The following is a 26,618-nucleotide window of genomic DNA, read 5'->3' as shown; positions in this document are numbered from 1 at the left end:
AGGAGCAGTTTGTATCAGGCCTCTGGGAATGGGGATGAGGGGCTGGGATCAGGCTGGTAAACTTGTTACACTGGTGCATAACCCGGGATTTCTCCCCAGGGGCTCCAGGAGCAGGGAGGCTGCAGAGTGACTGGGGTCCCCCCTGTCACCCAGCATGTCCCTCCACAGCTCCCCATGGGGATTCCAAGCAGGCAGCCGGGCAGGCATGGATTGGGGGGTGTCACTGCACCCAGAGAGGACGGGGGACTCATGTGACATGTTCCCAGCCCAGGGCACATCCATGGCACAGCAATCACCTCTCCAGCAGCTGCTGCCAGGAAGCCTGGCTGAGGCAGGGGGGATGGATCCAGCCAGGGTTCCTCTGTACAGCTCTGTAAACAGCAACGTGTGACGTACCCAGTGGATGCACTGGGAGCAGGAGGACAAATCCCACCAGCAGCTGCTGGATCCTGGCACTGTCAGGGGTAGGATTTGGTGCTGGCATCCCTAGGGAGCCTCTGCTGCTGCACCACGGGGGGGACAAGGCAGGACAGATGGGAATTCCTGGGTGGTGGAGGAGCAGGGAAGCACAGCCAGCTGACAAACCCCAACCCCAACTTGAGCTCTTGGCTTGTGCAAACCCCTGCAGTTTACACCAAGCTGGGGCTGTTTGCTTTGTGTTCCTTTAAGGGTCAGGCTGTGACCTCAAAAAGGGACAGACACCATGGCCCAAATCCAGATGGGGACTTGTAAACATCCCGCCTCACAATGGCAAACACTGGTCCTGGAGATCCTGCTCTGAGGAGCCAATTCCTCCATCCTCAGCATGGCTGTGCTGCAGCTCCAGCCACTCTTGTTGCCCTGGGGCAATAATGCCACTCCTTTGCCCTGGGGACAGTGTGACTAGGGCACAAGCTGGAAGAGACACGTTTTCCATCCTCTGCTGCTCCTCAGATGCTTTTTGCTTGAACCTGATGTCCCATGAATGGAGGGGCAGGTCCAGAGCATCCCCAGCTCCCCCAGGGATGCTGCCCAGGAGGCTTTTTCCTGAAATCCTTCCCCTGGCAGAGCCCCCAGTTCCCACCCCAAGCACTCCATCGTCATCCTCACCAACTATTGTATCCCCAGTGGGAGGTGTCCCCATGTCCTGTAGAGAGAGGGCCCTTGGGATGGCTGGACAGCCCCAGGAAATGCTGTCAGTGCTGCAGCTTTGGCCACAGAGCCCTGCTCTAAGCTGGACTAATTCCTGCAGCCAGCAGGGATTTAGCAGGGGAAGGACTGAGGGCCTGGATGTGGCCACTCACTTGGCTTGTAGAGGGGGTTAAGCTGCATTTTGTCAAACCCCTGTATTGATCCAGGACCCCTTTAGTCTCCTGGGGATCAGAGCATCCTTCCACCTGCACCCAAACCACCTGGCTGGGCCTGGATCCTTCCCGTGGCTGTTGGTGGGTACCCTCACCCCCCTGACACTCCTGGTTTTCCTCCTCCAGGGCTGCTTCCAACCAGTGAGTCCTGTCAGTGCAGGAATCCCTGCCCTTCCTCGCCGCACACAGGGAACCTCCACCCCCCTGACGTTACTTAATAAGGTCATTTTCCCTGCTCTGGTGTCCCAGCGGGTTTCAGTCTCCCGATGCCCTGTCTGGGCGTGGGATGAGGGGCCAGTGCAGACCCCGTGGTGCACATCCCCTCCCCACACAGGGGGGTGAACACTCAGGTGTGGGGGCTCACCCTGGACCCCAAGAGTGACCCATCTCCCACCGGCTCAGCCCCCACCTCCATTATTTTCCACTCCCACCTCAGGGATTTGCTTTAGGGCCTCCCAGCAATCTGCGCTTCCCTTTGAAGTTCCCCCCAGCCCTGACACTGATTTATCCCAGGACGGGAGCACAGCCCGGCCCTCCAAGCATCTCCCTGGGCGTGCCAGCCAGCCCCGGAGCACAGCTCTGCCCCCATCCCTGTCCCCATCCCCTCCGTGCCCTTCCCGGCCCCTCTCCTCTGCTCCTTTATATAATACCACTATAGATTTAGCCACTCTGCCATGAGACCCCGCAGATTAAATCTCCCGGCCGGGGGGAGGGCAGGGCAGGCCTCGGTAAGAGCTCGGAGGGCAGATTAATAGCCTGCTTTTTTAATATTCATAACAATACTGGTTTGTGTCCAGCTCTCGGAAACCCCGGTGTCCTGTTGATTAGTTTAATACCGATGATACCGACAAAGGCATTAACCACCGGCGGCTGAGGGGGATAAAGAGGGACGGGGAGGGAGGGAGGGCCCCCAACGATGACATTTTTAATGTTATAATGATAAGTGCTCGCTTTTATCAAGGTCAGGAGACACACGGTGGGTCGGGAAGCGCAGACCTCCGAGCGCTCGCTCGGCTCGGGGGAGGTGGGCTGGGTGCTGGGAAGATCAAACCCAGGGGTTTAAGGGATGAAGTGGTTTTCCCAGCCCGTGCAGACCCACCACGTTGGCTGTGGGACCCTCCAAACCACCACCCAAGTCTTATCTCCCGTGCCGAGCCCGTCCCGCAACGCCCACTCTGGGTTTCACCCCCGGCTGGCACAGACACCCCCCCGGAGGTGGCCACGGAGCACAGGCAGGTTGTGAATGCCCCCGGGGCTCCTCCAGGAGATCATTTGGCGGCTGGATAAAATTAGATGGATGGAGACAGATTAGCTGAACAGCTGAGGGGAAGAGACAGGCAGATGGATGGGGACAGTCGATCGAGGAACGAGGGTGGGAGTGTGGGGCTGGGGTCCCTCCTGGGGCTGGGGTCCCTCCCGGGGGCTGGGGTCCCTCCCGGGGGCTGGGGTCCCTCCCGGGGCTGGGGTCCCTCCCGGGGCTGGCTCTGCCCACGGATGCCGCAGCAGGTCTGGGGTGCCTGGTTTTTTGGGAGGAAGGGAGGGGAGGCTCAGCATTCAGCAGAGCCCAGGCTGGTTCACCACAGGGAAACCGAGTCAGGGCAGAGGGTGCCAGGGGTCTGCCAGCTGCAGCCTCTCCACAGAGCTGGGGGTACCCCAAATCACAGCTGCCCAGAGACCCCAGATGCTGGGGTGCTGCCCTACCTTTGGGCCAGCCTTAAGAGGACACACTGCTTCCACCCCTGGCACTGATGCTCCATCATTCCCTTGATGCCATCCATGCTATTCGATGTGGGCCTGAGCAAGACACTGAGTTCCTGGCATGCAGGGCTGTTTTTGGGGTGATTCCCCTGGTTTTGGAGGGTCTCACACCCAATTAATTTTGTTCAGCCCTGAATTGGCCAGGCAGTTGGACTGGATGATTGCTGTAGGTCCCTTCCAACAGAAATAGTCTATTTTATTTAATTTAATAAGGGATCAGCGAGGGGCTCACAGCAACATTGGCCAGGGCTGCTCAGGCTCAGCACCTCCCAGATTTGTAGGATCAAACCAGGCACCAGCTGCCTCTCAAACCCAGCCCCAACCACCTCCCAGCTGCTCCTACTATTCCTCCAACTGGATGTAACTGGGCCCAGTTTTCAGCTGTTCAGCATTGGCCACGGGATTAACCCTTCCCACGCCACACAGGGCCTGCCAGGATCCAGCCCCCATGAGAACAGCTCAGCACCATCCCCTCCCACTGCCACAGAGGAGCTTAGGAAGGAAAAGTGAAGCAGTGAAGGGATGCAGGAGGGCAGAGCACCTGAGTCAGGATCAGGCCTTCTGGATCAGGATTCCTGGTGCTCTGGGGAAGCATGGAGCTGATGGCTGCCCACACCAATGAACCACGAGGGTTCCAGGAAGTTGGTGATGCTTCAAAACCACCTGTGGGGGAAAAAACACCTCATTTCCTAACACACCAAAGGAGAAAGTATCCAGTGCCACAGGGCATCATGAGCACAGGTGAGAGGGTTCACCTGTGCACACCCCTGCACGCACCAACACTGGCACAGGCAGAGCTGCAGCATCCCAGGGATGGCACCACCTCGTCCTGCAGGGCACGTGCCACCTTAACATCCCAGGGGATACCTCACCCACTCAGCATCACCTACAGGACATCACTTATCCTCAGATCCCCAAAAATCCTGGCAAAGGGAGGGAAAAGGGCTCCTTTCTTCCCGCCCGCCGTGGCGCCGCACACAGGTGACCGACAGCGAGCCCGGGCGGCCCTTCCAAACAGCTCCATCTGCCAGAAACCCCTCCCTCCTGCCCAGCTCACACGTTTAAGTGGATTTCCCTCTCCTTGTGGGGAACTACGACGAAATAAAGAAAGGAAGAAAGGAATAATCCCGGGCTGCCGGGCTCTTTAAACAGATTTCACCGTATCCGTTTCTTGCCCGCTCTTGTGCCCGCGCGTGTGCCCGTGGATGTGCACATCCCTGACGTCACGGCAGATTTTGAAGTTGCCCGATGCCGGCCATCTGCTCCTGATTACGGGAGGCCCTGAGCTCCTTAAAATTATACGCACAAAGGCCGACATCCCCCTCCCGGCTGGAGCGTGGCCATGGCCGGAGCGGGAGAGCTCTGGATCGGGCCGGCAGCACATCCCTGCCCGAGCCGCTAATCCCTGGTGAGCAGAGCGAGGGGGAAAGGCCAGGGCAGGGATCTGCACGGGGCAAAAACTGCCGTGGGAGGAGGTGGCTCGGCTCCGAACCGGCCAGAGCGGTACCTGGGTGCTCCGTCATCTCTGGGGGGTTTGGGGTCAGAGCCCGGGAATGTTCAAGGCGTTTGCCAGAGGGGCTGTGGCTCAGGGGGTCCTGCTCCCACCACTGTCAAAGCAACAGGAGACAGCTCAAGTGATTATACCCTTGGGTAGGGGTTTTGAAGGATTTTAGGGTAATAAAACTGGCAAAGGAGGTGGGAGCTCCATTGTATCCTTCGTTTGTGCTTTGGAAAAGACCTGTGGGTATTTTCAGGTGCCCCTAATTGTACATTGGTGCCTGGCTGCAGTGCAAGCAGAGCCATGGAGTTGAGCTGGCATCCAACAGGAAAATCCTTAAGGCCTCGTGCCCTGTTTGGGATCCTCCTTGCAGCCTCCATTGCTCTCAGGACACTGAGCCTTGTGCCCCCTGTGCCTCAGTTTCCTCACAGCAGGAATGAGACAAGGCTGTGCCTGACCAGGGGATGTCCTTGGGGACCATCACACTGATCCCACCCCATCCTGCTGCCCAGGGTTGGGATGGGACATGAGGTCAGGCCCACCCCCACTGCCTTCATCCAGTCCCCAAAAATTGCTTGATGATTGCAGGGCAATTAGCTGTGGCATGATTACAAGCAGGATGCTTAATGAGGTTAAACCACTACCTGGGACTTCCTGAGTTCTTAATTACTCACTCTTTAATTGCTGCTCACAAGTACATTAATATAAATGACTGTCTGGAACAGAAAAAAGAGATGTGATCAGTGTGAGCTGAGATGCTTCAGGGATATGGCCCTTTCCCAGGGCTCAGATCATCTTCCAAATCCTCCACTCCCCACCAGCAGGGATTACACCCATCGAAGGGCTTAAAAAACACTCTTCTGCCAAAAGTGTTTTGTGCTGGGGCGGTGGGTGGGTGGGTGGGCAGAAACCCCCGTGCAGCCCCTCCTGAGCTTGTCTCTGCTCGGCAGCCTCGTGTTTCCGCTGCCTGGTGGACGTGGTGCCGGTGAAGAACGAGGAAGGCGTCGTCATCATGTTCATCCTCAACTTCGAGGACCTGGCCCAGCTCGTCGCCAAGAGCAGCGGCCGGAGCCTCCACCACCGCCTGTCGCAGACCTGGAGCAGAGGTGGGTGTCACTGGGGGCACTGGGGATGTGGGAGAGGCAGCCCAGCATCCTCAGGGCTATCCCCATCCCGTGGTTTTCTCGGGAGCTCTGGGGGCTGAAGGATGCGCCCGTGGCTGGGCAGGATCGTGCACGGGGAGAGGTTTGTGTTTGTGCACGGTGTCAGCTCTGCCTGCTCGGGGACCAGTCTGGCCAGGCACCAACTGGGTGGGAAAAGGCTGTTTGGGCCAGCTGTGCTCCCCTCACATCCACACGTGCCCACACACACCTCCTGAAAACTGAGGATCTGGGAACAGGGCTGGGGGCTGATGCCCTGCATGGGATGGTGCATTTTTAAGGAGAGGGTGTCTTGCTGCAAGTGGAGCCGTGGAGACCCTCTGCGAACCGCCTGCCTTGCTGCATCCTTTCCATATTTAGAACTGGCTGGTGCCGGTGTGGGACAGGGCCTGTGTGCAGGGTCACCAAGAGGACCAGGGGGCACTCGGTGTCACCACCAGCACGGCTGTGCTCCGGGAATGTCACCACAGGCAAGTGGCACAAGGATGGTTGTGCTAAGATGGCTCAGCCTGCCCCGGCTTTGGGCTGTTTCCTGCTGTGCCAGGCTCATTCCAGGCTTTCCAGGCTTTCGGAGGCAGTGGAAAACTCAAATTCCTTTTTTGGGAAGGCTGGATCAAAGGGACGCCGTGGTGAGGCTCTCAAGGGGATGCAGATGCAGATGTTAGACCTGGCGACAAGAAGCTGTAGCATCCAAATCTCCTGCTGCCGTACGGCCCTCGCTGCTCGTCACCTCTGAGTCAGGGAAATAATCCCACATCCACCTCCATGCCAACGCTCCCCGGGGATGTGGGGTGCTATAGGGGTGCTTTGGGCAAAGTAAAGCTGTGGGACCAACCTGGGTCTGTCCCCCCATGGTCTGTGGGGCGGCGCAGTGGGACCGGGATCAGAGCCAGGGCCACGGCAGGGATCGATGGGGACACCTGCCCGTTGTGCTGGTGCAGTGGTGTGAGCTTCAGTGCATTCCCACTCGGGGCATCTCTACATCCCAGAGCCATTCAGGTGTCTGTGTGCGTGGCAGTGGGTGCCAGTGGAGTTTTCTGTGGGTTTCTGTGTCCTCAGGCCAGACATACACACACAGGATATGTGCGTGTGACTGCACAGATCACCCGTGCACGTGTTCCTACGTCTCTGAAGTGATGAGATTCATGTTTTTGGTGGATTGCTTTAGTACCAGTTGGCCTCTATGCATGAACTCCTGAGGAAATCCTAAATTCCAGCAACAGTGTTGCTTTGCAGCCCCCTTACCTCTCAATACCTCTCCAGATATGATGCATCCATACCCCACCCCACCCCTTTGGGTGGGACCTTTGGCAGAAGGCACCCAAACAAAGGGTGCCTGTCTCTTCCCTGCCCTGGAGGTTGTGCTGTGCATCCCAAGGGGTGTTTCTTGGGTTTCCCACCCCGGTGATGGGGAGTGTGGAAAGGCCAGAGCTGCTGACTCCAGCCCAGGCTGTGCTCTCAAGAACAGGTTTTGTGACTCAGTCTTTAATTACACGGCCACAGGCGGCTGCGTTGCCGGTCCCTGGCTCATTGATGCACAGGGAAAGTTGGATGCTTTGCTTCTTCCAGCTGAAAAGCTGCTCTGGGCAGTGGGGATGGGGTGAGCAGAGGGAACCCACGTGGTACCCCACCAGTGGAGGCATTTTTGGGGAGTCAGCAGGTTGGGGGCCTGCCCGAGCAGCTCGGTGGTGTCTTGGGGCTCTGTGGGAAGCTAATCCTGCCGAAACCAAACAGCTCCTCAATGTGCTGCTTTTCCCCCAGAGGAAAATGTGTTTGTGGAGCTCGTGTCGCGTCCTGCGTGCCTCGGGATTTTGGCCACTTTTGGTGTGGTTGGTGAGCACAGTTGGTGCTGCCGGGGGTCAGATGAGCCCCAGGGCTGACTCAGGCCCTGAGGGTGTGAGCCTGGCTGCTCACACCAACTCTGAGCAGCAGGAGGCCGTGGTCTCCTCTGTGTCACTAGAGGAGTGACTTTGCATTGGGTGCCACAACCAGGGGCATTGTGTCCCTCTGTGGGCACTGCCAGTCCCTCTCCACGTCTGGGCCCTTCCCCTCCTGAACCTCTCTCAGAGCTCCTGCAGCCCTGGCTGCCCTTGCCCAGCCCCAGTCCCCATCGAGGTGGTCTCCTGGTCCCCCTTGTGTGGTCCAGCATCCCTCACTGAAAATCCAGAACAACTCCAAGAACAAAATTGCTAGAACTACTTGTTTTAATGTCTTTCTGACTTACAGTCTCTACTGTGTGATCTCTTTTTCCTGAAGTTCCGCCAAGGAGATTTAGGGGCTCGATTTCCTCCAGGTCCAAATCCCTTAAGTGGCTTTAACCTCTTTTAATTGGCTTAGGGATGCTCTGCACCTTTCCTGTCTTGCATCTGTGCTTGTAGGGGACTGCCCTCTGTCTCAGTGGTGCTTTCTGCCAGGTCAGGGTCTGCCTTGAGCACACGGTGGTGTGATGGCGTGGGAATAGCAAGTGTGTTGGAGGAGGAAGGGCCTCCTGGCACGTACATCCCCCAAAGCCACCCCAAATTCTCCGCAGCCTCTCCCCCTGCCCCGTCTCGCTCCAGCCGTCACGTGCAGATAGGTTACACCTTTCTCTCTTGTGTTTTGTTTTTCTTTCTAACAAGGTCAAAGTAGGAGTTTGAAGTTTAGTCTCCCGTCCCTGCGGCGACTCAAAATCCAGCGGGACTCTCTGCCCACCAGTGAGTTTGATGGAGTAGCCATTGACTATGGAAAGGTAACCGTAGCCTTTGTCTGATATCAGCCCACGCCTCAGGCCAGGTCCCGGTGCTCTTCCTCGCTCTCCCCATCCCGCTGTCCCTCGGCTGCTGTGGCTCGGGCCGGATCGGGCGGTAGGGCCCCGGTGCTGGGTCAGCGCCAGGCACTGGCCCCGGCAAGGGCCGGTGGTGAGCGCGGTGCTTTGGTGGCGTGGGATGGAGCTGGTGCTGCTCTGCCGGGCCGTGGCTGGCGGGGGGAGCGGGAGATGTGCCGAGCTGCCAAAGCTGGGAGGAAGGTCTGGCTCCATAGTGCACGTTGTCCGGGATGGTGGAGCTCCAGGGAGCTGTCCTCGCCTCGAGGAGGGGACGTGCTGGTGGCTGTAGGAGAGAGGAGCAGGTGTGCTCTGAGCAGGGGCTGGAAGGCTCATTTCCCCGTGGTTTTCCTGGCAGGGACCAGGCAGTGCAGGCAGATCCGGCTTCTCAGCCCTCCAGCAAAGACTGTGCTTCCTGTGATGGAGGGTGATGCTGTCATTGCTGACCTTGAAAAACTCTTGGTGGGTCCTCTTTAGAGACTGTTGTTCTCAGTGGCTTCTTGGCTGTCAGAAGTGCTCCAGGTACCTCCAGTCACAGACGTGTTGTTTCTGCAGTGCTGCAGCTCGAGGCTGTGGGCAGGAGGCTCCTGCTCTGCTAAGGCATCCCCAGGTGCCAGGTTCTCGCTGTGCTGGCTGTATCCAGACAGCCTGGGTAAAGCTGCTTCCCAAAATTATAGATACGAGAGACAAAAGGTGCCTGTCTTCTCAGAGGCTGTGCTAGTGGCAGGTTGAAAACGTGTCATGTTATCAGATACTCTGGGTATGTCACTCCCACAGACACCAGCGCTGGGTACCCCCAGGCTGAAGCTGTGCAGTGCACTGGGATGTTTGGGGTGCACACACACATGGAAGATGTGGATTGAGGACAACCTGATGATCAAGTGGGGGCAGCTCTGCAGCTCCAGGGGCAGCCAGCCCCTCCTGGCACCACATCCTAAAACCCACCCTAAAGTCCTTAGGGGTGGTGAGAAGTGCCACAGTCCCCCCTATGGGTATCACTGGAGGGGCACAGTCCCAGGGGGTTCTGCTCCAGAAGGTGGTTGCTCTGTGCACCCCATTGCAGAAGTCATTAAAGGCTGGAAACTCTTTAGGTCTCCAGGGAAGAAGGTTTAGCCATGGCTAAGGGTGGCTGTAGGAGAAGGAGGACCAATATGGCCAGATTTGCAAACCCAGCAGCTCCTGCAGTGGCTCCTGGTGCAGAGCACAGCCTCTCCCACAGACACCAGCACAGCACCCTGGGCGCTGGCCCTCGGGGGTGGCCTCAGCTCTTGCAGCAGGTGAGGGGAGGGCAGGTCCAGTGATGGGTCGTAGGGACACCTCAGAAAAAGCGCATGGCAAGGCAGGTACTCCAGCAAGCCTGTCCCTGGGCTCTGCTCTTCTCTTGCTCTGCTTCCCGGCTGTGCAGCATCGCCTTGCGAACACCCCGCGGCCACCCAGCCTCCGGTGGGAGCTGGTGGGAGGTGGGAGCTGCCAGGTCCCCAGGGACTCGGTCGCCCCACTCCAAAGCAGGTCCTGGTCCCGGTTGGAGGTGACCCCGGGAACTGCGGCGCTTCCCAGCCCTCTGCCCCTCCTCTTACCTCCCCCGGCTCCCTCTCCTTCCCCCCCAGCACGCGGGGACTCCTTCTAATACAACGCTTTCTCCTGGCTGTCTTAAAGCCTGGTGGTGACTCCCTGATTTTGAGGGACTTGAAGACATCGCCCAAGGAGAACTGTATGCAGTCAGAGACCGAATCCCTCCTGGAAAAGGAGCGGAGGCCGAGCCTGGAGGCCGACCCCACCCTACAACACTCGTCCCCGAAACAAGAGCCTCCCCTGCCGGGCCCACAAGGGTCGTACCCCGCGTGGGGTTTCTTTCGGTCTCGCCCTGGGGGCAGCTTCCACAGCCTCCGCAGGGTCTCCTCCTTGGACAACTTTGAGGCTGCGAGGTCTGAGTTCCAGAGAAAATTCAGGGAAAGGAGGGCAAACTCAGGTAGGGGAAAACCCCCGGAGCTGTCGGTTTTCTGCGGGAGCCAGGGCCCTGGGCAATGGCCCCGGCACATCTTGGGGGGGAGGTCTTGGTCTCTTGCCCTGCACTGCTTTTCCTCTGCAAAGTGGAGATAAGGTGGGGTCTTCTCCCCAGATCCACTGGACTCCATGCGATTCCCTGCGTAGGCAGGTCCTGCTCTGTGCATGGAACCATCCACGGTGTTGTGTGTGAGATGTGAGACTGTGTGAGGTTGCTTTCGGCTGCCCCACATGAGAGGTGTCCCACTGCCACCCCACCTCCCCGGGAGGGAGGGGAGGGGTCTGCAGGCACGTGCAATGTGAGCTGTGTCCATGTGTTGGAGGTGGAGGAGACACCGGCCAGGCCACTCTGGAGGGATGGAGGGAACACACCTCCATCATGGTATTGATGTCCAGACCTCTTGTTCTCATGAGAGTGATGATGACAAATTAGATTAAGGTCGGGAAAGAGAAGCTTCAGTAACTGGGGATGGACAGAGATCGGTCTGTGGTGTCTGGTATGAGAAAATGGGGTGGAGGATCATGATCCTCAATTAGTCACAGGTTATGGCCCCTCAGGAGGGGACACAATGTAGAGGGAGGGAAGGGGAATGAGCAGGGAGAAGGGTGGCAGCTGGTGCTCACCAGCACCTTCACAATGTCTTCAGACACCTCCTGCTCACGACACCACCTGGGTCAATGTCAGAGTGCAAGGGATAGAAGAGGTAGAAAGCTGGAAACACAAGCCTGCCCTGCCTGGAGGAGATGGAAAGGTGGGAACACACTGGGTATGGTGCTTGGGGATGATCCTGGAGCCCTGGATGTGGGTACGTGCTCCCATCCATGACAAACACACTGCCACAGCATTGACCATGAACCTCCAGGGTTTCCTTCCTGGTCCTGCACTGGGGTCACCCAGAGAGGCAGATCCCCAGGGAAAACTGTCAGGATCCAGCCCCACAACAGCTCTTCTTCCAGACAAAGCCCTGACCTCCCTACATGGAGCATTGGGGTGAAGGATACACCTGAGTGGGGACATCATCCAACTGCTGCTCAGTTTGGTGGCCAAACACCAAGGCAGCAGCTCAGGAGCTGTGTTGGTCAGGCAGGGGTGGAGGACAATAACCTCCTCCTTCATCTGTTTTCTTGCCAGTTTTGACATCCCTCTTTGATAGATCTCATTGAGGCTGGTCCCTAACCTCCTAGAGTCTTCAGGGATAGCAAAGGGTATTGGATGCCTCTGTATCTTGGTCTGAGCCCCCTGAAGGAGATTCAATGGTAAAGAGATAGGTGATGTGTCCGACAAGCAGCCCCCTCCCAGGCGTCTTGGGTCAGGCATCCCATGCCTGAGCCACGCTGAAGAAGCCAAGCCTTTATGGCCAGGCAGACATTGGTGGCACCTTCTGGTGGCACCTTGTGGTGGTCCCCGATTCCTGGGGGTCCCAGAGTGAGGTGAGGGCTCTGCAGGTCAGTTCCTGCTCACACTGCCCTTCTCAACGCTCCTCTCCATCCTCTTGCAGAGGCTTCCCACGTCAAACCCAACCCCCCGAACTCCACCTCGGACTCGGACCTCATGAAGTACCGGACCATCAGCCAGATCCCCCAGTTCACCCTCAACTTCGTGGAGTTCAACCTGGAGAAGCACCGCTCGGGCTCCACCACGGAGATCGAGATCATCGCTCCCCACAAGGTGATGGAGCGCACCCAGAACGTCACCGAGAAGGTCACGCAGGTATGTGGGCGCTGAGAGGCCGCCGAGGCAGTGGTGGGGTCGTGGTGTTGCTGCTGGGGGACAGTCACAGCCACTCCTGTGGCTTTCGGAGAAGAGGAGCAGAGAGCGCAGTGATACCTGGAGATTCCACCCTAGGAAATGCCAGCATCCCTGTGTTTGGGTTTTCTCTCTTCCTCTGAATGGCTGAAATGCTCTTTTTATTCCCTTTAGTGAATATTTCTGGTGATTTCTGTGGCTGGGGGAACACTGGCACAGACTGCTCATGGTGTGATGGTGGCCTTGAAGGGGACACGTGTGAGCGTGTTTGTGTGTGCACGTGGCTTCATCTGGGGGGGAGGCTCTGGCCTCTCTTCCTGACCCCAACGCCAGGGATGGAGCCCCCAGGGCGCTGCTGATCCTGAGGTGCTCACCTGGTCCATGCCAGGAGCAAAGGTGGCCACGCCAAGGGCCACCAGATCCCCCGGGAGACAGCAGGTGGCACTGCACTGTCACCGACACGTGTGGCACTGCCTGTCGCTGCGGGGGACACGTGTGGCCGTGCGGTGTCACCGCAAGGGACGCGCCTGGCGCTGTCCTGACGCGTCGGGATGCGGGAAAGGGAGCTCTGACCTGTGGGGAAACTGAGGCACGGGATGAAACACATCCAGTGGCACTTCCCGCTGCTGCCAGCAGCAGCCCAGGGCAGATTTAGTGCTAATTCAGCCATCTGAGCCCAGAAAAGCCTCTGGTCTTGCAGGTCAGCTCCAGCAGAGCGGGGTGCTCCGCGGGGTTCTCCTCCTGCCTCGTGGCCTCCACGTGTGGCAGAGGGACTCCCTGCTCCCCACAGCACGGGGCAGTTCTTAGGCTCGTTTTCCCCTTCTTAGGCTTGTCCCCTTCACCCCAAACTCCACGTAGTGCCTCTGATCTGGGGGTGACTGCAGTGACCAGGGGTCAGCCCCAGAACTCCAGTGGGATGGTGAGCAGCCTCCATGCCCTGTCCCCATCACAAGGGACACCCCCACAACAAGGGCCACTGTCCACACTGGGGTGACAGTGGCACGGTGGTGTTGGCCACTCAGTGTGGGGACAGTGGCTGGTTGTGATGTGACAGGATTGCAGCTGACGGGTCCCTGCAGGACCCCAGAGTACACAAAGACTGACCTTCCCTTCACATTCAGTCTCCAGATGGGATGGGATAGGATGGGATGGGACAGGACAGGACAGGATGGACCTCTTCTCCCCTCCATATCTCCCCCTTCCATGGGTGACCCAGGCATCCTCCCTCTTCTCACCCCGATGTCCCCTGAACCTCCCACAAAGCCAGAGCTCCCCTCTCCTGGTTGATAAATAATTCATGGTGAGGCAGAGACAGCGGCGAGACACCACTAACAGTGTCTAAAAATACCTGCTGGTGGGCAGGGAGAGGAGGCAGGGGCTGTTTGGGGTGGTCTGGCCCCACAGCAGGAGAGGGCAGCTCACAAGTGCAATGAATGTGCTGGGCACGGCCTGCCAGGGCTGTGGCTCTGGGGCATAGCTGGAGGCACGTGGGGATGCTGTGGGGTTGGTGTCACCAGGCTGGGGTCCTGTTGCAGGTGGTGTGTGTCCCAGTCCCCTGGACTGTCCCGAGGGTGGTGGTGGAGCTGAGCAGGAGGGTGCTGAGGACAGGGAGGGGGGGCTGAGCTGTGTCAGGATATGGGCTGAGAGGGACACTGGGTCAGTGCCCGCCTGCAGCCAGCACCCTGGGCCTGATCCTGCCCAGCCCCTCATGCTTGAGGGTCTCCTGGCAACTCTGGAGTGCCCCCCCTCCCCAGCCCAGTGCCCCCATCCCCAGCACAGGGCAAGGGACAAGGAAGGTACAGGGTGCTGGGCACCATGGGGCACATGGCCTGGGTTAGCCCGGGTCATGGGAGCCTCCCCCCCTCTGTCACCCACAGCCCTCACACACCCTGCTCCCTCCTCCCTCCTCCTCCTCCTCCCTGCTGCATCTCCCTCACTCACTGCCCAGCACCCAGCACCCAGCACCCAACACCCAGCACCCAGCACCCAGCACCATGAGCCTGCGGCTGCGGCTGAAGCCGGTAAGTGCAGGGGGAAGGGGAAGAGGGAAGGGGCACCCACGGGATCACCATGGGGGGCAGCCAGCACTGCCACCTACGGAGACTCCCGGGGCCACCCAGGCCACCAAGGGTGACACCCACAGCCCTCCCCACCCCCCAGGGGCAGAGAGGGACAAGGCTGCAGCAGCTCCCTGGCTCTGTGTTGGTTTGGATGCTATTTTGCGAGTCGTTTCTTTAGCCTTTCCTGCCTCAGATCTTTGGGATTGTGGTTTTTTTATTCATTCCTGCCTGGAAAACAACAGGTCTTGACCTGCTCTTGCTTCTACTGCAAGATGTGGGTGCCAGGAGCAGGGATGAGGGGCAGGGCAGGTGCCCCAGCACGGGGAGCAGCATTTGGGGGCCTGAATTCACAACTATCCTCACAGAGCTGCCTCCAGTCAGGCAGGTGAGGATTCAGCTGCTGAGGGTGGGAGCGTTGCTGGTTTTCCCAGACACAAGGTGTAAGAGCCTATCCCAGGTCCTCTGGGTGCATCTTAGTTTGGGGATCAAGGTTTTACCGGCGCTGCCCTGCCCCTTCCCCTCCGTCCCCGCGGGAGCGCAGTCCCCAAGCCCATCCAGCGCCTCGCTCCCCTCCGCCCTCAACGATTGCGTTTGGGTCACTTTTTCCAATCCCTCCCCTCCCCGTCCGCCAACGGACGTCGACGGCTCCCGCCGCTCCATTGGCGCTCCCTGTCCCCCACGGGGGGCCCGGCATCGATCGGGTTTGATTAATCCACGCCGGGCTCCCGAATGCCCTTCGCAGCCGCATGTCTCCCGCCCGCCTGGCCGAGTGCCTGCGTGCCTGCCTGGGCGATGCCCGAGCGCTGCGCCCGCCGTGCCCGCCGCTGCCCGGGCGCGTGGCCGTGGGGGCCCCCATGGTGGACACCCGGAGCCCGAGGGTCAGCTGCCGCCTGGGGCGCCGGGCGAGCTGCAGGCAGGTAGGAGCAGGGGGGCTCCTCCGGGGCGCGGGGCCCCGCCGGTGTGCCGGGGTGGTGGGACGGCTGGGGTGGGTCCGCTCCGGGTCACGGCATCAGGAGCCCTCGGGAAGCCCTTGAGCGCTTTAACGAGGTGCAAGATCCTCCTTCCTGTCAGCGCAGGAAGGGTCAGACCCTTCTTCCAGGTGCCCAACAGTTACGGTGCCCATCACCGTCGCCTCGGGACATGTGGATCCTCCTCTTTCCTCTTTCCTCTCTCCTCTCTCTTCTCTCCTCTCCTTCGCAGCCAGGCAAAGAGGTGCCTTTTAGTGGGGGCTCAGTGCTGGGAGACAGCACTGGGGTGCCCCTCACCCTCCTCTGCAGCTGGCACTGGTGCCTGGCACCACAGGGACACTATGGGACAATAGAGCAGCAGGGGCAGGCAGGGAGGATCTGGCTACCCCCCAAATAAGCCCCTTCATTCCACTGCCCCTCAGCACCCCAAGCAAGCCCAGCCCTCCCATCCCCAGGGCCTTGCATTGTTGCCCCCAGGGTGGCTTTAGAGCCTGTCAGAAGCTGGCACTGGTCCTGGAGGGGGAGCTGGGACAGGCCTGGGACATGTGGGGGACTCACTGGTGCTGTGGGTGACCTGGGGACACACGACAGCATGAGGGGGGTGCCTGCACACTTGAGATGGTGTTTGCACATTGGTGGCCGCAGGTCACCCCCTCCCTGGGGATGCTCAGATGGGAAATGGGCATTGCCTGAGGCTGTGCTGGGAGTGGCCCAAGCTGCCCCCTCTGCTTGGAGGATGACTGTGCCAGAGGGACATCCAGGGGAAGGTCTGTGCTCATGCCAAGAAAGGCTTGGTGCAAGGCTTGGGGGATGTCTAACGTGCTGTAGCCCTCGAGGCCAGGCCATGGCACAGCCATGGGTTGGTATCTCCAAGCTGCCCATGCCCGTAGCCCTGTGCCAGGGACAGCCAGCAGCTCCCGAGCTGGTGGCACTGAGCCGAGGGTGGACAGAGGCACGGCAGGAGGCACTTTCCTCTCTGCTGGCATGAAAGGCTCAGAAGGGCACAAAGCAGGGAAACAGCTGCCCCAAGGGTGCTCTGACAGGCGAGGAGTCGGACACACTTTGGTGTCAGCCACAACAGGGTGAGTGGGCAACTCACCCTGTGGCCCCCTGGGCAACCATATGAATCCAGCAAAGGTGAAAAGGGTGTAGGAAGTGCACTGTGTGCTTCTGGCTGCCCTACCAGCATGTGGAAGCCCTTTCCCTGGTTCCTGGCCTTATCCAGCCTCTCTCCAGGTCTCCCATCCTTCTCATACCCATCTCCTGGCAGGTGCTGTCCCTGGGTGCCGATGTCCTCCCCGAGTACAAGCTGCAGGCGCCGCGTATCCACCGATGGACCATCCTGCACTACAGCCCCTTCAAGGCCGTGTGGGACTGGCTCATCCTCCTGCTGGTCATCTACACAGCCGTCTTCACCCCCTACTCGGCCGCCTTCCTGCTCAACGAGGAGCAGGTGGAGGAGAAGCGCTGGGACTGCAGCTACTCCTGCGACCCGCTCAACATCATCGACCTCATCGTGGACATCATGTTCATCGTGGACATTGTCATCAACTTCCGCACCACCTACGTCAACATCAACGACGAGGTGGTGAGCCACCCCGGCAAGATCGCCATCCACTACTTCAAGGGGTGGTTCCTCATCGACATGGTGGCCGCCATCCCCTTTGACCTGCTCATCTTCCGCTCCGGCTCTGACGAGGTACGGTCTGCAGGTCCATCAGGACAGGAGGGTACCCCTGGGTGGATAGGGAGAGACGTCTGGGAGAGAAAGAGAGGGATACGGATGTCTTGATGTAAGTGGTGGATGGCTAAACCCACGAGGAGAGGGGTGGTTTAGTCAGAGAATAGACAAGGATGTCATGACAGGCTTTTATTAGGCAGCTGGGACTTGGGATTTCATTGTGTATCCTCAAACAGCCCCACAGACCCTATAAGTGCTAAGACAGTGTCTAACTGGACCCACTCCCCTTGCTGGGGCTGACCCAGCAGAGCAGGCTAGGGGATTGTTTAGGGACTGGCCCCACACTCCAGTGAGGCTGAATTTGGGGTTGCATTGCCAGCCAGACTCAAAATGTTGGCAGTGGAATGGCCCTGTGGTTACTGCACTACCTGGAGGCCCCACATCTGGGAGTGAAAGGCAGCTGTTTTGGGAACTGTTGGCAAGGTGAGGACCCATGGGTTTGGCCTTGGCTTCTCTCACTTGCTCACCCATAACCCCAGAGCTTGTTGCCTTTATGGTCAGGACGTGGCATGACTCACCTGACCTAGTTCAGAGGTCACCTCCAGGACAAGGTGACTCACGCTCTAGAAATGCATTTATATCCTTCAAAGGAAGCATGGGGCTCAGCTGGGGACGTGCCTTTGGCCAGATTTATCCTTTTGCTTGGCCCTGAGGCTTCTCACCTCTCCCCTGCAGACCACCACCCTCATAGGCCTGCTGAAGACCGCCCGGCTGCTGCGCCTGGTGCGCGTGGCCCGCAAGCTGGACCGCTACTCCGAGTACGGAGCAGCCGTGCTCTTCCTGCTCATGTGCACCTTCGCCCTCATCGCCCACTGGCTCGCCTGCATCTGGTACGCCATCGGCAACGTGGAGAGGCCCTACATGGAGCACAAGATCGGCTGGCTGGACAACCTGGGAGACCAGATCGGCAAGCGCTACAACGACAGCGACCTCTCCTCCGGCCCCTCCATCAAGGACAAATATGTCACTGCCCTCTACTTCACCTTCAGCAGCCTCACCAGCGTGGGGTTCGGCAACGTGTCGCCCAACACCAACTCCGAGAAGATCTTCTCCATCTGTGTCATGCTCATCGGCTGTGAGTGCCCGCGCTTGTCCCGCTGTCCCCACCCCTGGTTTGGAGTTTGGAGGGGCTGCTCAGGGGGGAAACGGGGAGGGCATGTGGGGTTTTAGCAGAGCATCTCCCTCTGCCTGTGCCTCTTCTGCACAGGCAAATGGATGGGGTGATAGAAATACAAGTTTTAGAAACCTCCTGGTTCTGGGCCCATGGGAGATATGGGGTTTGGAAATCTGCTGTTCCAGGTCTGATGTAGCTGGACATGCATCTCCCCCCTGAGTCCTGCCCTCTCCTTGCAGCTCTGATGTACGCCAGCATCTTTGGGAACGTCTCCGCCATCATCCAGCGCCTGTACTCTGGCACCGCCCGCTACCACACGCAGATGCTGCGGGTCAAGGAGTTCATCCGCTTCCACCAGATCCCCAACCCCCTGCGCCAGCGCCTGGAGGAGTACTTCCAACACGCCTGGTCCTACACCAACGGCATCGACATGAACGCGGTGAGTGCGGGGCAGGGAGGCCACGTGTCCTCACGGCACCTTGTCCTGAACAACCTGGAGTCTGGATCTGGGTCCACCCAAACACTTCCAACCTTTTGACTGGGGCGGAAACGAGTTAGAAGACTTGGGAGGCTGGAGGCAGGCTCTCTGCTCACCCATCTCCTGCATCTCCCTTTCTCCTTCTCCCCTTTTTCTGTCCATTCTTCCACATCTACCCAGAGGTTGCATGAGGGCATCTCTTGGCCAGAGAGCGGGTTTGGTGAGGAGCTCAGAGGCCCCATCGGCGCCGAGCACTTTCAGGCCGGTGTCTGTTGGTGTCAGAGCCGCGGAGCAGGTATCGATCCAGCTCCTCTCCACACCGCCGGTTGCTAAGCAAAGTGCATCCTGCTCTCGCAGCAGGGAAAGGAGGGCATTTAAATAAACCTCGATCCATTTTAATTAGAGCCCAGAGAGGCAGCTGTTTGTTAGCAAAGGGGGGATCAATGGCGGAGCTGTGCTGGAGAGGCGCCGTGGCTCCCGGCCCGGCGGGAAGGCTTGTGCTGACGGCGCCGGGGTTCCACAGGAGTGGGGAGGGGGCTTGGCCAGAGAGTCCTGGGCTGGGGCCGAGGTGGTTGGACTTGGCTCATGGCCACGAGATTCAGTGCACAAATGCTCTGGCTCGGCCAGCAGCAAGGCAGAGGAATGAGAAAGGACGAGGCAAGGAGAGAGATGAGACTTGGTACTTCCTTTCTCTTGGCGTTGGGCAGGTCATTAGCCCACTCATTCCCAGTTCATGCTCCTTTTCTTCATAAGATTTGATCCTCCTCCATCCCTGAGCACCATCAGGGCATGGATTTGTATGAATTCACCTCTCCATCTTAAGCTGATGCTGCCACATTAAACAACTGGGCAGCATCTGGGGGTTTGCTGCTGGGAGAGCTTTGGGGTCTTCTCCCATGTGGGCCAGACATTGGTGCCAATAACTAGAAGCAAACCCATGGTACCCTATCAAGAACACTGCACTGGCTTAGTGCAAACTCAGGACAAACCCCCCGTGAGAGCTGTGCTTGACGTGCTCCCGCTCACACCAATTCCTGCTGGATGCTGCTGAGACACAACACGACCTAATCAATCACCCCACAGCCCGATCAATCCATCCGCCCCTGATTTCCCAGTAGGGAAACTAAGGCACTGCTGCCAGCCTGGGAGATCAGGATGGAGCCAAGAACAAGTCGTGCTCAGCAGCCCCAGCATGGCTTTTCCAGATTTGGCCACCAGCGGGATGTGAGCGGAGAGGACAGCGAGGGGGACCCCAGAGCCATATGCTGCTCTCCTAAAAAAACCCCATCCCAGGTGGATTTCACCGTGGCACCATGAGTCATTGGTGGCAGCAGCTTTGTCCATATTGTGAGTTTTACCTTGGTTTCACCTTCAGGTTCAGCTTTTGTTCACCATGAGGTATTTGCACAGGTATATTTAGCTGGTGCTGCACACAACTGTCCTGTGCTGCTGCTGCTGCTGCTGCCTCTTGGCATTCAGGCAGGTGTTGTTTAATTAAGGTTTTTGTGCTCCTTGTGCCAGTTTGTGCTCTCATTCAGCCAAGATTAGTGGGCGTAAAGATGAAAAGGGGGATATGCCACCAGTGGGTATAAAGAGATTGATCTGGTTACTGTTATTTATTGCTTGGGAGTGTTTTTGTCCCCAGCCACGAGCAGTAAAAGCCAGTGACAGGCAGGCAGGGATCCACCAGGGGAAGATCAAAAGATCATAGAATGGTTTGGGTTGGAAGGGACCTTAAAGGGACCTTAAAGCTCATCTTGTTCCACTCCCTGCCATGGGCAGGAACACCTTCCACTAGACCAGGTTGCTCCAAGCCCCATCCAACCTGGCTTTCCAGGCACGGGAAGATGTCCCCAGCTTTGGCTCTCTGGGTGCACAGGCTCCTTGTTTGGCCCCGTTGTGTCACCCTGCGTGTCCCACAGCCCCCTGTGGCTGTCCCTTCCCGGGGACAGTGGTGTGATGGCACCTCTCCCTCGCTCTCCACAGGTGCTGAAGGGCTTCCCCGACTGCCTGCAGGCGGATATCTGCCTGCACCTCAACCGCACGCTGCTCCAGAACTGCAAGGCTTTCCGAGGAGCCAGCAAGGGCTGCCTCAGAGCCCTGGCCATGAAGTTCAAGACGACTCACGCCCCACCCGGGGACACCCTGGTGCACTACGGAGACGTCCTGACCACGCTCTACTTCATCTCCAGGGGCTCCATCGAGATCCTCCGGGAAGACATCGTGGTGGCCATCCTAGGTGGGAAAGTCCTTCCTGCTGAGAGGGCGAGGGGTGGTGGGCGAGGGGCAAAGGGTGGTGGGTGGTGGGCAGTGAGCAGTGGAAAAAGGGTGGCAGGTGAGGGTCACAGAATCACAGAATCATGGGACATGCTGAGCTGGAAGGGACCCACAAGGATCATCCAGTCCAACTCCTGGCCCTGCACAGACACCCCAGCAATCCCACCCTGTCCTTCAGAGCGTTGTCCAAACCCTCCTGGAGCTCTGGCAGCCTTGGGGCTGTGCCCACTGCCTTGGGGAGCCTGTTCAGTGCCAACCACTCTCTGGGGGAAGAACTTTTTTCTAATATCCAACCTAAACCTCCCCTGACACAGCTTCAGGCCGTTCCCACGGGTTCTATCACTGGTCACCACAGAGAAATCAGGTCAAAGGACTTTTACTCGTCCTGGAGAAGGGAAGGCTGTTCCTCAGTCTCCAGATGGTCACCACACCAGTGGACAGGGAATGGAGGGTCCCTGGGGGCGGCCAGGGAGAGGCCACAAGGGAGTGAGGAGAGCAAGGCATGGCTCAGCAGTCCCCAGCCATCACTGATGACCCACCGCCCCAGCTCAGTGTCCCCATCAGTGGTGGCTGTCACACCCCAGTGTCCACAATCAGGGTGGGGGTTACTGGGCATCCCCTTGTTTGTGAGTCCCAGAGTGAGGGCTGCTGGAGCTGGAGTGGGTGCCCACCTGTCCCTAACGAGCTGTCTCTTGGCACAGGGAAGAACGACATCTTCGGGGAGCCCATCAGCCTCTACGCCCGCCCAGGCAAGTCCAACGCCGACGTGAGGGCCCTGACCTACTGTGACCTGCACAAGATCCAGCGTGAGGACCTGCTGGAGGTCTTGGACATGTACCCAGCCTTCTCTGACAACTTCTGGAGCAACCTGGAGATCACCTTCAACCTGCGAGATGTGAGTGCCAGGGCTGCCCCAGCCAGGAGTGTGGGCAATGCCTTGAGTTTGGCAAGTGGGAGGGCAGAAGCAAGGGTGTCCACGGGTGCTCCTCACTCAGTTTGGAGGTGGATTGGCCAACAGCCACATTTCTCAAGGCACTCTCTGTGTGGTTATGATTCTCCTCTCTGTGTGGTTATGATTCTCCTCTCTGTGTGGTTATGATTCTCCTCTCTGTGTGGTTATGATTCCCCTCTCTGTGTGGTTATGATTCCCCCCTCCAGCCCAGCAAGCACGTGCACATACTGCGTGTTCCTGGGTTCTTTGGAAAAGGTGGCCCCACAAGCCAGGTCAGTGGTGTTCTGCTCTGCAGCACTTGTAAATCATCCCCAGGGCTGCTCCAGCCTGGGCAAGTGGGTCACACACATTTTAAGGCTGCTGAAGTATGAAATATTCTCAGGTTTCGTTGAGTTGGGTACCGGTTTCCTCTGAAAATTCCTTTCTAAATAATCAGGTTTGCAGTCCCTGAAAGGCTTGGAGCATTTTTGCTACTGCTGTTGATTCTTATAGTTTATGACTGAACTTTGTCCTTTCCTGCCATTTTTTTCAGAGGCCTGGTAAGATAGAAAAGAAAGTCAAATTCCCTGCATGTCCCATCCCACTCTGGGATGTCCTGCCCCCCCTCAGGGTGCCCCTTCCCTCCCCATGGTCCTGACACCTTCAACTCAGTCTCAAGCAGCAAGGCCAGGCTCAGGGATCCCTTGAGCTCTGCAACCAGCCCAGGAGGCTCTGGGTGGGACAGGGCAGTGCTGGAGAGCAGGAGGGAGCTGGACACCAGTCCTAGGAGGATGTGGAATGGGCTGTAGCCCCCATGGTGTGCAGGGCCATGGCACACATGGATGAGACATGGCACCCATGGGTGGGACATGGCATCCACGGATGGGCTGTGGTATCTACGGATGAAAAACGGCCCCCATGGATGGACCTTGGTGCCCACAGGTGGAAAATGGCATCCACGGATGGCACATGGCACCCATGGATGGGTTGTGGCACCCATGGATGGACTGTGGCACCCATGGATAGGTTGTGGCACCCATGGATGGACTGTGGCACCCATGGATGCGATGTGGCACCCATGGATGACACATGGCACCCATGGATGACACATGGCACCTGTGGATGGAACACGGCACCCACAGGTGGGAAATGGCACCCATGGATGGGCCTTGGTGCTCGTGGATGGTACATGGCACCCACAGATGGACTGTGGTACCCACGGATGGGAAGTGGTACCTTTGGATGGGACAAGGCACCCATGGGTGGGCTGTGGCACCCACGGATGGGACATGGCAGCCTTTCCCTGGTGACCAGCCCCTCTCCTCCCTCAGGCAGACAGCGTTCCCCGCTCCCCCCTCAGCGAGGAGTACGACTGCACCTACCGCCGGGCCCGGCGGCGCAAGCACTCGCCCTGCCCGCCCAGCAAGCCCGGTGAGTCCATGGGATCAGCACAGCCTGGCCTGGGGAGCCGGGGCAGGGCTGGGGAGTGGGATCATCCTTTAATTACTGCCCTGGCAAGCGCCCCAAGGCAGAGGTTGCTGGTGCCCCTGTCCCTGCAGACCACCCTGGGGGCACCCAAACTGCTTTCCCTCCCTCTGTCCCTCCCCTCAGGACGCCCCCAGCCCTACAGGCGCCCTACAAGGGACGGGGGCTGATTTTTCCACGCGTGGCACTCCCCAGATTAACCTGTTGTGCTGTCCCACAGACCCAGACACGGGCATCTCTGATGCAGAGCAGTATCACACCTACTCAGAGCTCACCAACCCGCAGGACCCGCTGAGTAAGGACCAGTGGGACGACGCAGGCAGCAGCACCTCTCCCTGCTCCCAGACCAGTGACGACGAGGCAAAGACCGGCAGCCCTGTGAAAGCTGAGCCCTTCCCCACGCCCAAAAAGGATGAGCTCGCCCTGCCCTCGCTCAGCCTCGTCACCCCCAGCGCCGACCACGCAGAGGTCGGGAAGCAAGGAGCAGAGAGCAGCCAGTCCTATGCAGGTACCCAGGGCTGCAGCCAGAGCTGGCAGGGGGCTGGTGAGAGAGGCTTGGGCATGGGGGCCTTGTCTGGGGGCAGAGCCAAGGATGGGATGTGGATTTGAGGGGAGCCAGGCTGGTACCAAGGGTCTTTGCTGCCTTTTGTCCCCAGTTGTGTCTGCTCTATCCCTCCTGTGCCCTGTAGTTTCTCCCAGCACCCAGGGACCCCTCTGGGGCTGCTCCAAGGGGCCAAATGACTTCCATAGCTGTGTTGTGTGCCAGTGTGATGGACTGTCCCCGAGCATCTTGGGTGCCAGGGGGATGGATCCCCATAAACCCCTCAGGTGTCAGGGTGATGGGCTCTCTCTGAGCACCATGTATGTCAGGTGAAGGTTCTCCATGTGTGTCACATGAAAGGCTCTCCATGCATGTCCCAGAGATGGTTCTCCGTGCATGTCAGGTGAAGGCTCTCCATGTGTATCAGGTGAAGGCTCTCCATGTGTGTCAGGTGATGGCTCTCCATGTGTGTCACACGAAGGTTCTCCATGCATGTCCCAGAGATGGCTCTCCACGTGTGTCAGGGTGATGGACTCTGGAGCACCTCCATGCCAGCGGGGCTGGAGGATGCAAGACAGAGGTGCTGAGGTGTCTCCTCTCCTTCCAGCCACCCCCCTGGACATCCCCAACATGTTCACCTTCTGGGAGGACCGGCGGCCCAACCCTGCCCCGGAGCCCCTGCAGCACATCTCCCTGGTGCAGAGCTCGCGGGACGTGCCCCTGCCCGGCGACTGCAGACCGGGGCAGATCGAGTCCAGGCTGGAGCTCCTGCAGGCCCAGCTCAGCAGGTGGGCAGGTCCACGGGGAACAGGGTCAGAGAGGACCCAGGGGGACTCTGGGCCATCACCTTCTGCTTTCTATAAGTGGCCACAGTGGGCTCTGTGGCAGCAACGCCACCTCCTGACCCCCGGGACGCCGCGTTCCCGGGAGGTGGTGGGAGCGCTTTGCAAATGCAGCAGCTTCTCAAAGGGCAAAGTCCTGGCCCTGGCTGCAGCCCAGCCCCTTGTCTGCCCCTGTGCCACCACCCCTGGGACCTGTCACCACCCCTGGGATCTGCCACAGTGTCACCACCCCCGGGATCTGTCACTTTGCCACTGCTTCCAAACTCAGTGCAATTGTGGACACAAAACCACCCACAGGGCACGGCCTGAGCCCTCTGCAGGCCTCCTCTTCCTGCTGCAAAGAGCTACAAGCATCCTCCTGCTCAAGCAAACAAGCCTCATGCACACTGTTGCTCTCTAAATAATAAAAAACACATGATTTTTCAAACTAACAGAGAGCAGGTTTAGATTAGATATTAGGGAAAAATTTCTGACTGTGAGGGTGTAGAGGCCCTGGCACAAGTTGCCCAGAGAAGCTGTGGCTGCCCCTGGACCCCTGGAAGTGTCCAAGGCCAGGTTGGACAGGGCTTGGAGCAACCTGGGCTGGTGGAAGGTGTCCCTGCCCATGGCAGGGGATGGAACTGGGTGATCTTTAAGGTCCCTTCCAACCCCTACTGTTCTGTGATTTGTGAACAAGAGGGAAGAGCCCACACTGGAGGTGCAGGTTTAAGGTCCCCAGGCAGGACTCACATGAGCTCTGTGGGCTCTGCTGCCCTTGTTGAGCTCACTTCACCACACACCCATGTTTTGGGTGTCTCACCAATGCTCCAGCCCAGCACTGGGGGACAGATCTACCCCTCTGTAAGTGACACCATAACTGTGCCCTGCAAGGGGGGCTGTGCCCGCTCCTGCCAGAGCTGCTCACTTCAGTCAGGGCCAAGGCAGAGGGAAAACATTCTTGCTTTTCCATTTCCTTCTATTACTCAGTTAAAAGTGGTTGGCACCAACCTGCCTTGCTCCATCTGTCAGCACAAGCTTCTGGCCTGGAGAATTGATCCAGATTAAAACTAACCATTGCAATTTTTTCCCCCCTCCAGGGTAGTTTTAGCTTTTTTCAAATCCCCACTCCAGATCCCACTTTGGCTCCACACAAAATTGGGCAGAGGATGATTGAGAATGGCAGGAGAGAGATGGCAGGATTGATCTCTCTGGTTTGAAGCTCTCTAAAAACCTCAGCGAGCAGCAGGCAAAGCATCATCCCCCTCGGGCAGCGGAACAGGCACCTCCTCCCCAGTGCCTCCCCTGCCCAGCCGAGGGGTGCAGTGGGATGCACTGCACTAACACTGGGCTGCTCTGTCCCCAGGCTGGAGTCCAGGATGTCATCAGACATCAGTATAATCCTGCAGCTCCTGCAGCGCCAGCTGTCCCAAGTGCCACCCGCGTACAGCCCCATCTCGCCGTCCTCCCAAAACCTGGCCATGTACGGGATCCTCCCGCGGAGCCTGGAGCCCCTCGCCCCCTGTGCACCTCTGGAGGACGAGGAGACGGCGACCCAGGAGCAGGTAAGGTCACCCCTCCTGGCTCAGCCCCTGGCTCTGCATCCTTCTGCCCTGGGCAGCCGGATCTGATCTCCCACCAGGCAAAGCACAGCCAAACACTCGTGGGCCCAGGCAAAGCCCAATGGCCTTGACATGGGAGTAGATTTTCCCAGTGCGTGGCTGATTTTGGGGCACAGCTGCCACCCCCAGCACTGCCAGGCTGCCCCACCAGCAGGGAGGGGAGGGGGTTCCTCTAATCTGAGGCTCAAGTGAAAAATGACATTTTGGGGCTCGGAGCCTGGTGAGGCTCCAAGGCTGATGAGGAGGGAGCGTGGCTGCTTTGTTCTGCTTCTA

The 26,618-nt window shown here is 58.8% G+C and overlaps 1 protein-coding gene across 2 annotated transcripts in view; it reads left to right on the top strand.

Moving 5' to 3' along the window:
- Positions 1-26,618, top strand: part of KCNH6 (potassium voltage-gated channel subfamily H member 6) — a 34,176-nt gene that overhangs the window by 6,202 nt on the left and 1,356 nt on the right. The window contains exons 3-15 of one of the 2 annotated variants that reach the window (XM_027747145.2): positions 5,550-5,705; positions 8,378-8,487; positions 10,216-10,528; positions 12,063-12,274; positions 16,609-17,037; positions 17,755-18,154; positions 18,433-18,632; positions 20,658-20,910; positions 21,650-21,843; positions 23,211-23,310; positions 23,585-23,872; positions 24,513-24,693; positions 26,090-26,288. In XM_027747145.2, coding sequence (XP_027602946.1) covers positions 5,550-5,705; positions 8,378-8,487; positions 10,216-10,528; positions 12,063-12,274; positions 16,609-17,037; positions 17,755-18,154; positions 18,433-18,632; positions 20,658-20,910; positions 21,650-21,843; positions 23,211-23,310; positions 23,585-23,872; positions 24,513-24,693; positions 26,090-26,288 — 3,035 coding nt within the window. The remainder of the gene's footprint in view (positions 1-5,549; positions 5,706-8,377; positions 8,488-10,215; positions 10,529-12,062; positions 12,275-16,608; positions 17,038-17,754; positions 18,155-18,432; positions 18,633-20,657; positions 20,911-21,649; positions 21,844-23,210; positions 23,311-23,584; positions 23,873-24,512; positions 24,694-26,089; positions 26,289-26,618) is intronic. The other variant, XM_027747154.2, reaches the window with a different exon arrangement.

The sequence above is a fragment of the Pipra filicauda genome, unplaced genomic scaffold, assembly GCF_003945595.2.
Source record: "Pipra filicauda isolate LSUMZ 115617 unplaced genomic scaffold, ASM394559v2 scaffold193_size2426894_pilon, whole genome shotgun sequence".
Classification (NCBI taxonomy): Eukaryota; Metazoa; Chordata; class Aves; order Passeriformes; family Pipridae; genus Pipra; species Pipra filicauda.
The sequence above is the reverse complement of the archived record's forward strand: the minus strand, read 5'-3'. Positions and strand labels throughout refer to the sequence as shown.